Source organism: Oryctolagus cuniculus, chromosome 19 (assembly GCF_964237555.1).
Source record: "Oryctolagus cuniculus chromosome 19, mOryCun1.1, whole genome shotgun sequence".
Classification (NCBI taxonomy): domain Eukaryota; kingdom Metazoa; phylum Chordata; class Mammalia; order Lagomorpha; family Leporidae; genus Oryctolagus; species Oryctolagus cuniculus.
Window position 1 is genome coordinate 33400946 of NC_091450.1, and position 15151 is coordinate 33416096.

General features: G+C 63.5%; 1 protein-coding gene across 19 annotated transcripts in view; it reads right to left on the reverse strand.

Annotated features, from left to right (window-relative positions):
- MAPK8IP3 (mitogen-activated protein kinase 8 interacting protein 3) overlaps positions 1–15151 on the reverse strand; it is a 41920-nt gene that overhangs the window by 7948 nt on the left and 18821 nt on the right. For 3 of the 19 annotated variants that reach the window (XM_051830276.2, XM_051830282.2, XM_051830270.2), the window contains exons 5-13: positions 13773–13796; positions 11751–11895; positions 8567–8816; positions 7093–7195; positions 6816–6934; positions 2002–2013; positions 1189–1206; positions 381–438; positions 87–239 (exon numbers count right to left, since the gene is read on the reverse strand). In XM_051830276.2, coding sequence (XP_051686236.1) covers positions 87–239; positions 381–438; positions 1189–1206; positions 2002–2013; positions 6816–6934; positions 7093–7195; positions 8567–8816; positions 11751–11895; positions 13773–13796 — 882 coding nt within the window. The other 16 variants (XM_051830279.2, XM_051830272.2, XM_051830280.2 and 13 more) reach the window with 14 other exon arrangements.

Genomic DNA, 15151 nt, shown 5'->3' on the forward strand with positions numbered 1-15151 from the left:
CTCTGTGCCCCCCAGAGCAGGCACAGGAGGCGGCCTGGCGGTGGGTTCAGGCAGGGTCTGGCGCCAGGGCAGCGGGGGCGGGCCACCTCTTGAGCTCCTCCTCCAGCTCCTTCACGCGCGTCTCCAGCTTGGCTTTGGCCTGCTTGGCAGCCTCCAGCTCGCCCTTCAGCACCTCCTGCTCGCCCGACAGCTGGTCGACCTTGGCAATGAGGTCGTTCTTCACCACGTTCAGGGCGTTTCTTGGAAAAGGCAGAAAGGTGCGCTGTGAGGCGGGCACGGCGGGGTCGGTCCGCGCTCCGGGGCTGAGGTCTCTCCCGGGGAGGGGCTCTGGCCTGGCCTGGCCGTGTGGCCCGGGTGGGGTGGGGTGGGGGTGGGCTCACTTGGTTTCCAGAAGCTGTGAGTTCTCCAGCAGCAGATTGCCCACTTCCTTGCCCATTCCTGAAACAAAAGGCGCAGAGGTTTCATCCCCGAAGTCACCAGGCCCACCTCAGAGCAGCACAGGCTCAGGGACTGCGCCCTGAGGGCGAGGCGAGGGCATGAGGCCCCGCGGGGCTGCAGCCCAGCCCATGTCCGAGCACCCAACAGGGCTCCCGTCACAGACCGGCAGGGCTGGGCTCTGGGCGGCCGCCCCAGTCCTGCCCACCATGACGTCCCAGCTGTGCTCTCCGGGCCAAGCTGCAATGAGGGGATGGGGCGGCCAGCACCAGACCAAGCACACGGCACATCCCGCGGGAGGGAGGTCCCAGGCAGGGCCTGACTGTGGCGGTGGGGCCAGGAGGGCAGAGCTCCCGTGCCTCCCGTGGGTGGACAGACGGCCTCTGTGTGGTTCCCCAGGGCGCGTCACCCAGACCCCAGTGGCACGGACGCCTGAGGAGCAGAGGCCTGGCCTTTCCGATCGGCCAGGACACAGCGTGGGTCCCCCTGCCCTCTCCCTCCTGACCTCCCTGGCCTCCCCGTGATGGGGCTCGGGATCCTGATGCGAGGATCAGCACCGCGTGGCGACACCGGCTGATCCTCGGGGTCAAAGGTGGGCCCACAGGGCCGGGCCTTCCTGGAGGGAGCACAGAGCCTGTACCCCCGCAGACCCCACCCCGCCCCACCATGCAGAACAGGGCTCCTGAGGCATGAGAAGGTGTCGGGTAGCGAGGGGAAGCCAGAAGAGACACCGAAACAGGGCCTTGGCCTTACCAAAAAAATCATCGCGCACTATAGCGTCCCAGTCCCACAGGAGATGGGCAACGGGGCGGGAGGGAGAGAGGGGAGAGAAAAGAAGCGCATTAAGGCCTGGCGGGCGCACAGCGGCTGGGGCGTGGAGGCTGCTGCTCGCTGGGAAGGGGCCAGGAGGGGCGGCCGGCGGAGCCAGCTGCTCCTTGCGGGGGGGCAGGGAGGGGCAGCCGGCAGAGCCAGCTGCTCCTTGCGGGGGGGGGGCAGGGAGGGGCCACAGAGCCTCTGCTAGCAAGCAAGCAGGCAGGGGCTCCTCCTGGGACACACACAGCCAGGCTCACAGGACCCCGGGCTGCTCCCAGGCTGTGAACTTGAGCTTGTCTGTGCCTGGCAGCTCCGAAGAACTCCCAGAAATGGCCCTCAGGGGCCCTGTCAGACACCAGGGACGGCCAGGGGCTGCTGGAGCAAAAGCAGCACACAAGGGAGGCGGCTGTGAGCAAAGCCAGGCGCTCCCGGGGCCAGACAGCCAAGGAGGAGGAGTCGGGTGGGGGCAGGGGCTCCCGGGGCCAGACAGCCAAGGAGGAGTCAGGTGGGGGCAGGTGCTCCTGGGGCCAGGCAGCCGAGGAGGAGGAGTCGGGTGGGGGCAGGGGCTCCCGGGGCCAGACAGCCAAGGAGGAGGAGTCGGGTGGGGACAGGTGCTCCGGGGGCCAGGCAGCCAAGGAGGAGGAGTTGGGTGGGGGCAGTGTGCACAGCAGCAGGGCCTGTCCTGTGCCACCTAGCTCCACCTGCACTCCCAGTGGGGGCGGGGGGACACAGAGACAGACAGGAGATACACACCTGAGAACTCCCCTGGGCCGTGTCCAGCGAAGCAGAGATGGGGAAAGGAAGGGACAAAGTCAGTTGGTGACTAGAACCAGCAAAACAAAGAAGCCCCAAAGAGCCAGGCCAGGAGGGGGCATCCCTAAGCCCCAAGACACCTGGGACAGCTGCTGAGAACTGAGCCTAGTCCCACCTGCACCTGCTGCCCCCCTCAGGATGGCTGACCCCTGCAGACCCTGGGGAGCAGTGCAGGTGTGTTGTGGGTGGGGGTGGGGGAGTTCTTAGGGGGTCCAGCCTCCAAGAAGTCCCACCAGTTCGAGCAAGCTGAGCTCACACGGGAGCCTGGTCAGCCCAGGTGTCACAGGCAGGGCGTGACGGCGGCTGAAGGACTGGGAGATTAAGGGGAGCAAGGACCCTGGTGGGATGGAGGGACAGGACAAGGAAGAGGGGGAAGGGGCCGGGCTGGGGGCCCCGCGCTGCACGGGGGCGGTGAAGCAGAGGACGGGGGCTTGGTGACAGTTCTGCTCCTGCCACTGAACTCAGGCGATGAAGTGCACAGCTGGGACACAAGTTAAAATGCCCAAGCACCCTTCAACAGCTCGTGCCCCCGTCTCCACCTGAACAGGAAGACTGCGCTGCCTGGGGCGGCCCGCCCACCCCCACGGCCCCTCCGGCAGCAGCCTGGCCCTGTACCGCTGGCTCCAAGGGTGCCTTCCCCAGGTCCCCCCCCCCCCCCCCCCAGCTCCCAGGCCTGCCCCACGCCGGTCTTAGCCCTCTTTCCTCTTGCTCCCGGAGCTCGCCGGCGCCCTGGCTGTCTCAAGGTGTCTTCCGGAAGCCTGCCCTTACCTCCGCCCATTTCCTGTGGGACTGGATGATGTGCACCCCAGACCCCCAAATCCCAAACTTCCTGCGCACTGTGCATTATGGGATTAGAGATGGTCAAGCAGCAGAGTCTGTGAAGATGCCCAAGTCTGCCAAGTGCCAAACCCGAGCTCCGCCCATCCTGTGCCCGTGGACAGGAAAGCCTGCCTTCACACACCGGCCTCACGTGGGGCCCAGACGAGGAGGTCCTCCAGTAAACACCTCAGGATCTGTTTGTTTATTTGAAAGGCAGAGTCAGAGGGAGACACACACAGAGAGGGGTCTTCCATCTGCTGGTTCATCCCCCAGAAGGCTCCGACAGCCAGAGCTGGGCGATCTGAAGCCGGGAGCCAGGAGTTCCACTGGCTCTCCCACGCGGGTGCAGGGCTCCAGGCACTTGGGCATCTTCCACTGTTTTCCCATAAACAGAGAAATGGATCGGAAGAGGAACAGCTGGAACTCGAACTGGCACCCACAAGGGATGCTGGTGCCATAGCAGAGGTTAACTATCCACAGCGCCGGCCCGCTGTGTGTTTTGTGGTCAGAGCTTTTCCACACTCAGACGTCAGTTCTGCTAGGCGTAACAGCAGGCGCAGTACCACACTGTGGGGCCTGGTGTCCTGCTAGGCCCAGCAGCTGCTGCAGGAGGTGTGCACAGGACACAGTGAATTCCCATACGGAGCCGGGCCTCTGCCGAGACCTGTCACTGGTCCATCACCACCCCGAGCCACCCGCCTCCCCCCGCTGCTCCACGGCACAGGGTGGCACTGTGACGGCAGCCTGCACACCGCTCTTTCAGAATCCACTCACGGTGTTGCAGTCTGTGGGTGCCTTTGCTGGTGCACACGGGGAGCTGGGCCGAGCCGCCTGTGGACAGTCCACTCTTCACAGACGTGTCTGATCCTGCACAGGCCATGTCCTTCCCTGGGCTTGCGTCTCCTCGTTTGTGAGGAGGGAGGGTCTCCCAAGTGCTCACGGGACGGTGCAAGTGAGGCCCGCTGCACACCTGGTGTCTGCGCGTGGCGAGCACAGCGGTGCACACTCCGTGCGCCCGGTCACTGGCACGCGTTTCCTCCCCGCCGCTTCCCGGTGAGCCCTGCCACAGGCTGTGTGGGACAGTGTGTGCCTCCTGGGGGGCCTGTGCCCACAACAGCAGAGGAGCCGAGACAAGGAGCGCTGTCCGTGGTGTGAGGGACCTGAACCAGGACAGCAGCGGAGACGGCTTGCGGAAGTGTCCACCCCAGAGGACAAAGAAAACAGAATGTGTGGGGCGGGCCTCGCGGCAGCGACACCCACATCTCACATGGGTGCCAGCTAACATCCTGGCTCCCCGCTAATGTGCCTGGAAAGGCAGCCGTGATGGCCCAAGTATTTGGGTTCCTGCCACCCATATGGATGACCCGGATGGAGTTCCTGGCTCCTGGCTACAGCCTGGTTCAGCCGTGGCTATTGTGGCGGGAGTGAACCAGCAGATGGAATACCTCTGTCTCACTGCCTTTCAAGTAAATGTTAAAACATTTCAAAAACCAAAGCCACGTAAACCTCCACACAGTGGGTTATTATTGAGGCCCAGAGATGGAACACGGCACGTGCTGCGACGGTGATGGAGCCACGACCTGCTAACCGCAAGAAGCCAGACAGACGTTCTGAAACCTCCAGAACAGGCGCGTCGAGACAGGGCTGGGAGAGGCCGGGCGAGAGACTGCTTAGTGAACACGGTGTCCTCAGGGTGCCACGGGGTAAGCTGCCCTGACCCACGGCCCAGCCCTGCTGACGAGCCGGGAGGGCAGCTGCTTCCACACCCTGCTGAGATGTGGCTCCTACACTGTTCACGGTCTTGCAACCTGCTCAGAGCCGTGCAACTTCACCATGACATGATACCTTCAGTTTTTTACAAACATGATTTGAGAGATAGACAGAGAGAGCTTGCCCATTCACCCCCAAATGTGCTCAATGGCCAGGGCTTGGCCAGGCCAAACCCAGGAGCCGGGAACTCAATCCTGGTCTCCCATGTGGGTGGCAGGGACCAAACACTTGGGCCACCACCTGCTGGCTCCCAGAGTGCCCATGAGCAGGAGGCTGGAGTCAGGAGCAGGCTGGACTCAAGCCCAGGTGCTCCGACAGGGGACGCGGGTGGCCTGACCGCTAGGCTGAGGGCCTGTGTCCCACCCTCCTGGACTGGCCTGGCTGGAGGGCAGCTGTGGGAACGGCCATGGGTAGGAGGGGCCTCAGGAGACTGCAGCCTTGACTTTGAGGAGTTCACCCTAAAGCAACCGTCAGAGGTCTGGGCAGCAGATGCCAGTGGTGTCCATGTTCCTAATGGCAGCAATGAGACGCAGGAAGTCAGCTGACCCGCCCACAGCACACAGCGTGAGGGCTGAGTCAGGGCCTTAACCCAACAGGGCAGGAGGCGCCCCTGGTCTCTCCTGCCGGTGTTCCCGGTGTCACCTGAATGCTGCTACGGCACGCAGCGACTGAGCAGACAGGCTAGATCTGCACTAACAGCAGCAGTGCAAGGGACAGCCCCTGCTCAGAGCTTTCCTGAATAATAACAACTTTTACAAGTTTACCATGTTTTTACAATATATAAAAGAAGAAGTCCAGGAGCCGGCATTGTGGCATAGTGTGAAAAGTCACCACCTGCAATGTCAGCACCCAAAACAGGCGCCGGTTTGAGTCCCGGCTGCTCCACTTCCCATCCAGCTCCCTGCTGTGGCCTGGGAAAGCAGCGGGAGGAGCCCCTGCACCCAAATGCAGGCCCAGAGGAAGCGTCTGGCTCCTGGCTTCGGTCTGGTCCAGCACTGCTGTGCAGCCATCTGGGCAGTGAACCAATGCATGGAAGATCTCTGTCTCCCCCTACCTCTGTAACTCTGCCTCTCAAAATAAATCTTTAAAAAAAAGCAAAAAGAGGAAAAGCTCCAATAAAAATACCAACGGCCCAAGCGGCGTCCTTGTGCCCTCCTGGTCCAAAGGGAGTGTGCTGAGTGCTTGCCATCGGGCACACAACTGAAAATCTCTGGCAGTGGGAAGTGGTCGAGGCGGGAGGTTGTAGGTTACCTGTACCTCTGCCACCATGAGAACACACATGCACACCCACACATGCATATGCATGTGTTCATATGTACAATGCACACACGTGTACACATGCACACACACCAGTGCCCCTCTTGGGGTCCTCCCAGCTGGAGCCTGCGGAAACGACCCCCCTCCCATCCCAGGCAGGCAGCAGTGCTGGTCCTAAGCAGCACCGCCAGTTCTGCTCCCTGGAGGTCACCTTGCCCAGCTCACAAGCGATGCCTCACACAAACAAGAGGGGTGGGTGAGAGCTACGAGAGTGAGGGTGTGTCCCCTTCCTCTGCTGGCCAGCAGGCCTCGGGTTCTGCAGCTGGAAGGCTGGCCTGGCCGTGATGGCCAAAGAGCACAGCGCCCGTCAGCGGCAAGGAAACAGCCTGGCCTCGGGCAGAGACGGCAGCATACCCACGGTGATGCCCAAGTTCTAGAAGTAGGACTGGCCCCGCTGGCCACTGGGACAGCTGCCCTGGGCCCAGGGGCTGCCCCCTGAAGAGCAGACAGAGGGACATAGGGAAGCCACACTCGGCAACGGCCCCCTCCCCAGCAGTGCCCCGGCCAGGGCTGCTGGGGAGGGACATAGGGAAGCCGCACTTGGCAACGGCCCCCTCCCCAGCAGTGCCCGGCCAGGGCTGCTGGGGAGGGGTGCCCACACGGCAGCCCTGAGACCCAGGAGCTCTTCCCCAGAGCAGGGCTCCATGGCTAGCACCAGGCTCGGCACCCTGAGCCCGCAGCGCACTAAAACCCTGGAGTTATAGACTGCCCAGGTCTGTGAAATCTGTCTCATAAAATCATAAAAAATGAAGTTCCTGGCCCGAGGTGCACACAGGACTCCCCTGCATCACAAGTAAAAGCAAGCAGGACAGCCCCACCCAGCAGAAGAGGGGACCGCTCATGTTTACCTAGGAGGTCAGCCCCTTCGTCCACGTCCCCGATGACCTCCGACCCCGCCGTTGACAGCTCGTGGTACAGGGAGTCGGTGTTGATGCCAAAAGCTTTATTGACGATGCCCTGGGTGGGACTGTTGGGACACACAGCCGGGGGGGGGGGGGTGGTCAGCGGAGGCAGGCCCAGGCCCACCCAGCACCTCCTGCCCCAGGCGTGCGTGGGAAGCGGTGCCTTCACCGGAGGCCCTGACGCAGGACACTGAGCACCCCGAGACCCCTGCAGAGCAAGTACCTGTTTCCCGTGCGGTCCAGGCGGGTCTCAGGACACATGTCTAGCTCCGGAGTGGAGTCGATAATGTCCTGGACGTCAGACCACTCGTCACTGCTGCCCATGCCTAGGGGAGGGCACAGGAACCCCCATCACTCACCTCGGCCTCTGAACCTGTGCTAGGCTCCCCACCCAACAGTAACCTCTGCTGGCCACCGTAAGAGCTGTGGGAAGGGGCCGCGGGGTCAGTGCGCGCAGGGTCAGCTGCAGTGGGCTAAGCTGCCGCCTGCTCAGGGCCACGTCTGCCCAAGCCAAGCATCCTGGTCTTTCTGTAGTCAGGAGCTGCTACCGGGCTACACTGAGCTGTGGCCCAAATCTGCCTGCTGACGCCCTGCTGGGGTCTTTAATGGGGTAAGTAGGTGAGGTCACTCAGATGGATCCTAACCCTATATGACTGTGTCTGTAAGGAGGGGAGGACACACAGCAGGAGTTTGGGAGCCACTGAGGCCGGCCCACACGGTGGGGGGCATGGCCTCACCACAGAGGGGGAGTGGGGGCGTGGCCTCACCACACACAGAGAAGGAGCGTGGGGCGTGGCTTCAGGACACAAGGAGGGAACATGGTACCCCACACATATGGGAGGCAGGGTGGGGGGTGGTCAGCCTCACCACTCAGAGAGGGAGTGTGTGGGGGCATGGCCTCACCACAAATGGGGGGCGTGGGCCACCACGGGTGCATGGCCTCACTATGCCTGGGGAAGGGGCACATGGCCTTGCAACACAGGTGGAGCATGGGCGTGGCCTCAACACACATACAGGGTGTGGGTGTGGCCCCACCACACAGGGAGGGGGAATGGGGGCCCTTCACACACAGGCAGGGTGTGGGTGTGGTCCCACCACATGGGGAGGGGGTAAGTGTGGCCCCCCCACATACACGAAGAGAGTAGAGGCGTGGCCTCACCACATACAGCGGGAATGTGGGCATGGCCTCATCACATGGGGTATGTGTGTGGGGGCCTCACACACAGGCAGGGCGTGGGTGTGGTCCCACACATACACACATACATGCGCACGCGAGTGCACACAGAGTAGAGGTGCGGCCTCACCACACACAGCGGGAATGTGGGCATGGCCTCATCACATGGGGTGTGTGTAGGGGCCTGATACACAGGCAGAGTGTAGGTGTGATCCCACCACATGGGGAGCCGGTAGGTGTGGCCACACACACACACACACACACACACACACACGGAGAGCGGGAGCGTGGCCTCACCACACAGAGGGAATGTGGGCGTGGCCTCATCATATGGGGTGGGGAGGGCCCTCACACACAGGCAGAGTGTGGGTGTGGCCTCACCATACAAGGTGGGGGGCACATGGCCTCACAACATAGGTGGAACATGGGCGTGGCCTCACCACACGGGGGCGGGGTGGGGCCATATGGTGTGGGTGTGGCCTCGGGCGTGGGTGTGGCCTCACTGCGCGCGCCGCGCCCATACCGATGCTGACGTTTCGCATCTCCTGTGTGACCTGCACCTCCATGTTGCGGCTGTTGCGCTTCTCCCGGGACCGTGCGCTATTCTTGGTGCCGCCGCCATAGTCCCCACCAAGGGGCTGCATGCTCTCGGTGAGGGGCGTGACCGCAGCCGAGGGCACGGAAGATGTGGGAGTGTTGGACTTGGTGCCGGTGGTGCTGGGCGTGGCAGCTGCTGAGGACTGGCCGGACTCGGACATCTCATCCTGAGGACACTAGGGCCAAACACAGGGAGGAAGGAGGCGTGTCACTGGGTTCCCGGCGCCCGCGGCTGCTTGGGTGCACACCAGGGCCCATGGCTCCACCTCTCTGCCGCTCTGCACCCAGTCTGTAGGGCCAGGAGCTCCCTCCGCCGACCCACCGGGCTCAGCCTGCTCTGTCTCACTCATTGGCTGCTGCCTCCTGCTCCAGGAACCAGCTTGTCCCTCCCAGCACAGCCCAACGAGGCCGCACGCGACAGGTGAGGTGCTGTGTAGAGGACAGGGCGGGGGGCACCGGAGCAGCTGGTGGTCATTCAGACACAGGTCACGGCCGGGGGGGGGGGGGGAGTGGGGATGGGGCGGGAGGGCTCTACGTGGGGGGGGTGGGGAGGCTGAGGAGACCAAGACTGAGTCAGATAGATCATGGCACGGCACTGCTCCTGCCGAGCCCTGGATGAAGTCAGACTGTGTGGACACGGATGCAACTCAAAGGCACCGAAACTGCTTTCCCAGGTACTCTGGACGGAGACCAGGACGCCTGAGCACTGCCATCCGCTGCTCACCCTGGACGCCTTGTTTGGGAGGGGCACATTCTGTCTGAACAGCACCAGACATGAGACGCACATTTTTCCTAGTGTCTTTCCTAACGATTATTAGACAAGCTCCAGACAGACGGGCCTGACACACCACCCTGCTAATATCTACGGCCCCTGAGAGGCCCTGAGCAGCTGGCGGGCAGCAGGCAGCCCCCAGCCCTGCCTCCCTGCCGCGGGAGGCCCAGCAGGTGCACTCTAGGCAGCTGGCCTCCCAGAGCCCACGTTTGGGGAACTTTCTCATGCTGCACTAGGGGAGGGGCTGGCGAGAGGGGTGTCTGGCCGTGCTTCTGCAGCCGTGTGGATGCCGGGGCCTCAGATGGGGACAGCGGACACGGCTTCCAGAGTCAGAGCCCAGGTTCACTGCCAGGCACAGAGCAAGGGACTCGGCACTGGACGCCGCCGCCTGTCCTGAGGACACCCATCTGCCGAGCTTCCCTACAGCATCTGCAACAGTGGTTCCTAACCGGGGCGCCAGGGCCACGTGCAGTCTGGTCACCACCGCAGAGCGGGTGGGGCCGGGTGCTGCCCCACACGCTGCAGTGCCCAAGACGGCCCACAAGCAGGTGCCAGCAGGGCAGGGCAAGAGCCCTTACGCTCGCACCCAGCTCCACTCGCCTGGAAGGGCTCACCGCTCTCGGCCATCTGAGAGGAGAGAAACCCCCTCTCCGCACCGCCAGCAACAGAGGTGAGTGAGCGCCGTCCTGCCAGCTCTCACACGCTCCCACGGCGCTGTGCCTGCCGGCCGTGTGGCCCGCGGCTGCCTCTCACAGGGCTTGAATATAAACCCAGTGCAGGACAGCAGGGGGTCGGGCTACTGGACCGCCTCTCCCCACAGGCTGTGGCGCGCGTGGCCACGGTGGGGATTTCATGTCCAGCCCTGCCTCCCCCAGGGCCCCTGGCTGTCACCCTACAGGACCACCACTTACCTACAGGCAAACCTGCCAACCTCCTAAACATCAACGTGGAGCAGTGACCTCCAAATGCAAAGAGCCCAAGCTCTCAGCTGTCTTGCCTCACCATGAGTAGCCACAACTGTTTGGTTAATACACTGAAAACACAGCACATAAAAACAAAAACAAAACAGAAAACAACAAAAAAAATTAAAAACTTAGAAAAAACTTTAAAACCTAGAGAATGAAATAAAAAGAACTTAAATGTTAACTATTAAAAAAAAAGTCAAAATGAAACACACCTATGAACTAAAACACAAAACACTGAGACTTGCGGAGAGAGAGACGGTTTTGGACCAAGCAGTGAAAGAGTGAGAGTGAGAGTCAGAGAGAGAGAGAGAGAGAGAGTGAGAGTGAGAGTGAGAGAGAAAGGGAGGGAGGGACGGAGGGAGGGGGAGAGGGAGGGAGGGAGGGAAAGGGAGGGAGGGGGGAGAGAAAGAGAGGGAGGAAGGGAGAAAGGGAGGGAGGGACGGAGGGAAAGGGAGGGGGGAGAGAGAAGGAGGGAGGGAGAAAGGGAGGGGGGGAGGGAGGGAGGGAGGGAGGGAGGGTAGGGGGAGCATCACAGGAGAGCTTGTCCAGGCACGGCAGCAGCAGGCCAGCAGGCCAGAGGGTCAAGCGTGGGCGCCATGGCTGTCTGGGGCTCCCGGGGTTTCTAGCAGCACTTACAGGCCCAGTGTGAGCGAGAGTAAACAGCAGAGCCAGGCCCAGCCCCAGGGCAGGGTTGGGAGCCCCAGGCCTATCTTCTTCCCGGGCACAAACCCTGGTGGGGCAGGGAGAACTGGGCCGGGTGTCCTGCCTGCCTCAGAGCGCCAGAGGAGAAGAGGTGGGGCCACTTTCCGACAGAGCTGGCAGCCGCACAGCCTCCCGAGGGCAGGCTGGACAGAGGTGGAAGGACAGTCGGCAGAGTGGCAGCAGGAAGAACGTTCCCGAGAAGCCCCGGGGCTGTGCCGCCTCCCATGGCCTCCGGGGTCCCAACGCCAACTCCTCCATCTACCCCGGAGGGAGGTGACTTACCTGGCGATGTGGACAGAGCTGGCAGCAAGGGAGCGGGACCCGAAGGAGTGCCTGGGCCTTCTCGGGGCCCCACATCCTGCAGGCGCTTGCTGGCTGGCTGTGCATGGCTTGGGGGGGGGGGGGGGGGGCTCCTGCCTTCCCAAACTCACTGAGGAGGTGTGACAGGCACACCTTGGCCCCTGTCTAGGGCTTTCTCCCAGCTGAGGCGCAAGGCTCAGCAGCCAGAAATCTGGATTTCCACGCATCTCCGGACACCCCTGGCCGGGTTGCACCATCGGGGCTAAGCAGGGACAGCTACAGGGTTCTACAAAGACCGGCCTCCGCCCGCCGGGGCACGGGGCCGCCAGTGGCAGGAAGGGGACCTTCACTCCATGGCACGGCTACAAAACCTGGTAGCTGGAGCCGGACTGCAGCTGGCCGAGGTCGCTCAGGTGCCAGTGGTCCCCCGCAGGCACGAGCTTGCCCCCCCTCGGCGCACGTACCATGCCGTCGGCCAGGGGGAAGACGCTCAGAGAGGTGGGGCGCTCCTTCCTGCTGAGAGAGACACGAGAGGATGCGGCGGTCAGCTGGTGGCTGTGAAGAGAAAGCAGCCCCTCTGCTGGGCAGGGGGTGCACGTCCACCTCCGGGGGGTCAGCCTCATGACCACCACCCACGGCGCGGCCCTGCTGCCGTCTGCAGTCCACCGCTTTTGCTTAGTTCGGCTTTCAGCTTGAAGCAGACGGCCGCGCGCACGAAGTGAGCCTGCAGAGCACCGACAGGCAGCCCGGGTGCTGGCCTCCACCGCACGCGGCCTTGTGTCTGTGCGGCCCGACCTGCGCTCACAGGCCAGGACCGCCGGCCCGGCCTCTGTCCCTCCTGCATCCTTGGTGTGTCCACTTCCAGTGCTGTGTCCCCTGGGCAGCCCTCCCAGCTGTCACATGGACCTTGTAAGGCTCTGCTAACAAACTGGGGGCGTCTGGGAGACTGCACTTGCGCTGGGGGCTCAGTCCCGTGGAGACAGCCATGGCTGCAGTAACGGGGAGACGGAGGCTGCCCTCAGCCCACGTCCCTGTCAGAGGCTTCCAAGTGGGGTCAGCGGCATGCTGCCTGAAGCTGTCCCCTCCCACCCCGGCCTCGGGTACTGAGCTAGCCCGCAGAGCTGCCGCTCTGGAGGGGATGAGGGCCTGGCAGCTGCCAGGATGCGCGTGGTGCCGGGGGGGGGGGGGGGGGGGGGGAGGGGAGCACCGCCGACCGCACCTTCTGTAGTGGGCGGGAAGCTAGGGCGGCCTCTCGCTGGGAGCCGGGCGGTTCTGGGGCCGTGCTGGCCGGGCTGTCCTGTTCAGGATGCTGCTGTGCCCGGCAGCGAGAGGAGGCCTGGGGCCTGCTGGCACCTCTCTGTGCTGTCGGCTGATCTGTGGCAGGGACAGCCAGACGGACAGCTGCTGTGTGTGGGGGGGGCTAGTGGGTTGGACAGAGGGGGACCCTCAGGCCTTGAGGACAGCGCTGTTTTCGGATCTGCCAGTCCGAAACTCAGGTCCTGAGGAAGACGCCACAGCTGGAAAGCTCTGAACCTGGGACCACACACAGCTCAGCCGGCCCTGTGCTGACAAGGACCCGCCAGGCCCCGGGCCACCGTGCAGCCACCGGTGCCCAGCAGTCAGCTTGCGTGGGCTCGACAGCCCTGCCCTCTCCATGGCCTCGTCTCTGTCAGCATGCAGGACTCCCGTCTCACAGGACGTGGCGCCCCCCGACTCGCGTCCCAGGGAAACCGGTTATAGCCGGGTCAGGGCCTCCTTCTGACACTTCCACTCGGAAGCTCTGACAGCCTGGACCCTGAGCCTCGCGGGCAGGGGCAGCAGGGCCAGCTCCCTCGGGAGACACCAACGCTTGTCCACTCCAGAGACTGCCACGCTGGGAGCCTGCTGTCCTCGGGGTGACACTCGTGCCACCAGGTCTGGGTGCAGAGCTCCTGGGTGACCGGGTGGGGACGAGAATCCAGATCCCTCAGAGGCTCTGCCTGCTGCCACCTCCCAGCCGGTGCCGTGGACACAAGCTGCCCCGGCGCACTGGCCACCATGGTTTCAGCAGTGGCCAGGGCAGAGGCGGGCTGAGGACCGGCAGAGTGCAGCTATGCCTGTCCCACTGCCCAGCTCCCTACCACCAGCCTGCCACGGCCTCAGTGTCAGTCTCACAGATGCAACTGGAAAACGCTCTGGTCCACGTGGCCAGGGGCAGAACACGTCTTGACCACCATGTGCGTGTAAGGAGAACAACCGGCTACCCTAACGTTTCCATCCAAAAATCTCCAATCCCTTCCCCACAGCGAGGCCCAGCACCAGTGACAGATGCCCCCCCACAGCGAGGCCCACCAGCGACAGATGCCCCCCCCCGCAGCGAGGCCCACCAGCGACAGATGCCCCATGGGCGTTACCTTTTCCTCCATGACTGGCGAGGACTGTGGGCAGCACAGACACAGTGGCCGGCACACAGCGGTGAAGCACAGAGAGCAGACAGGACACAAAGACACCGTTAGAGGCGGAGGTCGGGCCAGCGTGCACCTGCCCCCACTCAGACACACGCGTGGGCAATGCGACACCAGTGTCCCATTCTGCCCCCACTCAGACACACGCGTGGGCAATGCGACACCAGTGTCCCATTCTGCCCCCACTCAGACACACGCGTGGGCAATGCGACACCAGTGTCCCATTCTGCCCCCACTCAGACACACGCGTGGGCAATGCGACACCAGTGTCCCATTCTGCCCCCACTCAGACACACGCGTGGGCAATGCGACACCAGTGTCCCATTCTGCCCCCACTCAGACACACGCGTGGGCAATGCGACACCAGTGTCCCGTACTGTACCCTCTTCTACACGACAGCCTGCACACACAGAGGCCAGCGAGGCACAAGGGACAGACATGGGACACACACACTCCCTTGGCTTTGACAGAGCGCAGCAGGGTGAGGGCGCATGGCCTTGCACAGACAGGGCCAGCACATGTGGGCACAGACACACATGCTCCTGCTCATGCCACATCTGCTGTCGGTGATGGCCCAAGCAGACCATCAGGTCTTCGGGCTTGCGATGAGTTTATTACAAAGACACACAGACTCAGAAAAACCACGGCAGGATGGTAGGAAAACACCGCCTGTGGCCAGGGGCAGTCAGCGGCTCAGACTGAGGGCCGGGAAGGCTGCCGGGTGCTGGCAGTGTGGGAGCGAGGTGAGGTGGACGTGCACACGTGGCCCCAGGGGATCAAGGCTGTGGCAGAGGAGAACACAGGTGTCCGGTGAGGACAGGCAGGGAGCCGTCCTCAACCCAGCACCCCTGCAGCAGGGCAGAGAGGGGCCGTGGGCACTCGGGGCCCTGCACAACGGGATTGAGTGCTGCCTCCTTCATCCAGCCGCTGCTCCGGAAGCCCGAGGCTGTAGCTGCCACCTGTGCCCAGGAGCCCCGGGTCACCTTGTCCCCTCCAAGCTCAGAGCCCAGCAGCGGCTGCAGAGCCCGGAGGGAGCCGAGGAGGCCGCGCTGTGTGCTGGAGCAAGGATGGGGCCCCGGGTCTGAGGCAGCAGGGTGAGCCCGGGCCCCACACTGCCCTTGCCACTTCCTGTCCTCAAACTGCAGCGTGTGCTCTTCGTAGCCAAAGCGCACAGGACGGCTGCCAGCAGTGCCGGCGCCTTCTGCTGCCAGCCACGCTCTCCTCCCGCTGCAGAGACCCCGTGGCAGGCGCCTGAGTCACAGGGCCAGGGGTTGAGGCGCCACTTGGAAGGACCAGACGGCACAGCAGAGCTCTGTGTCAGCCTGCAC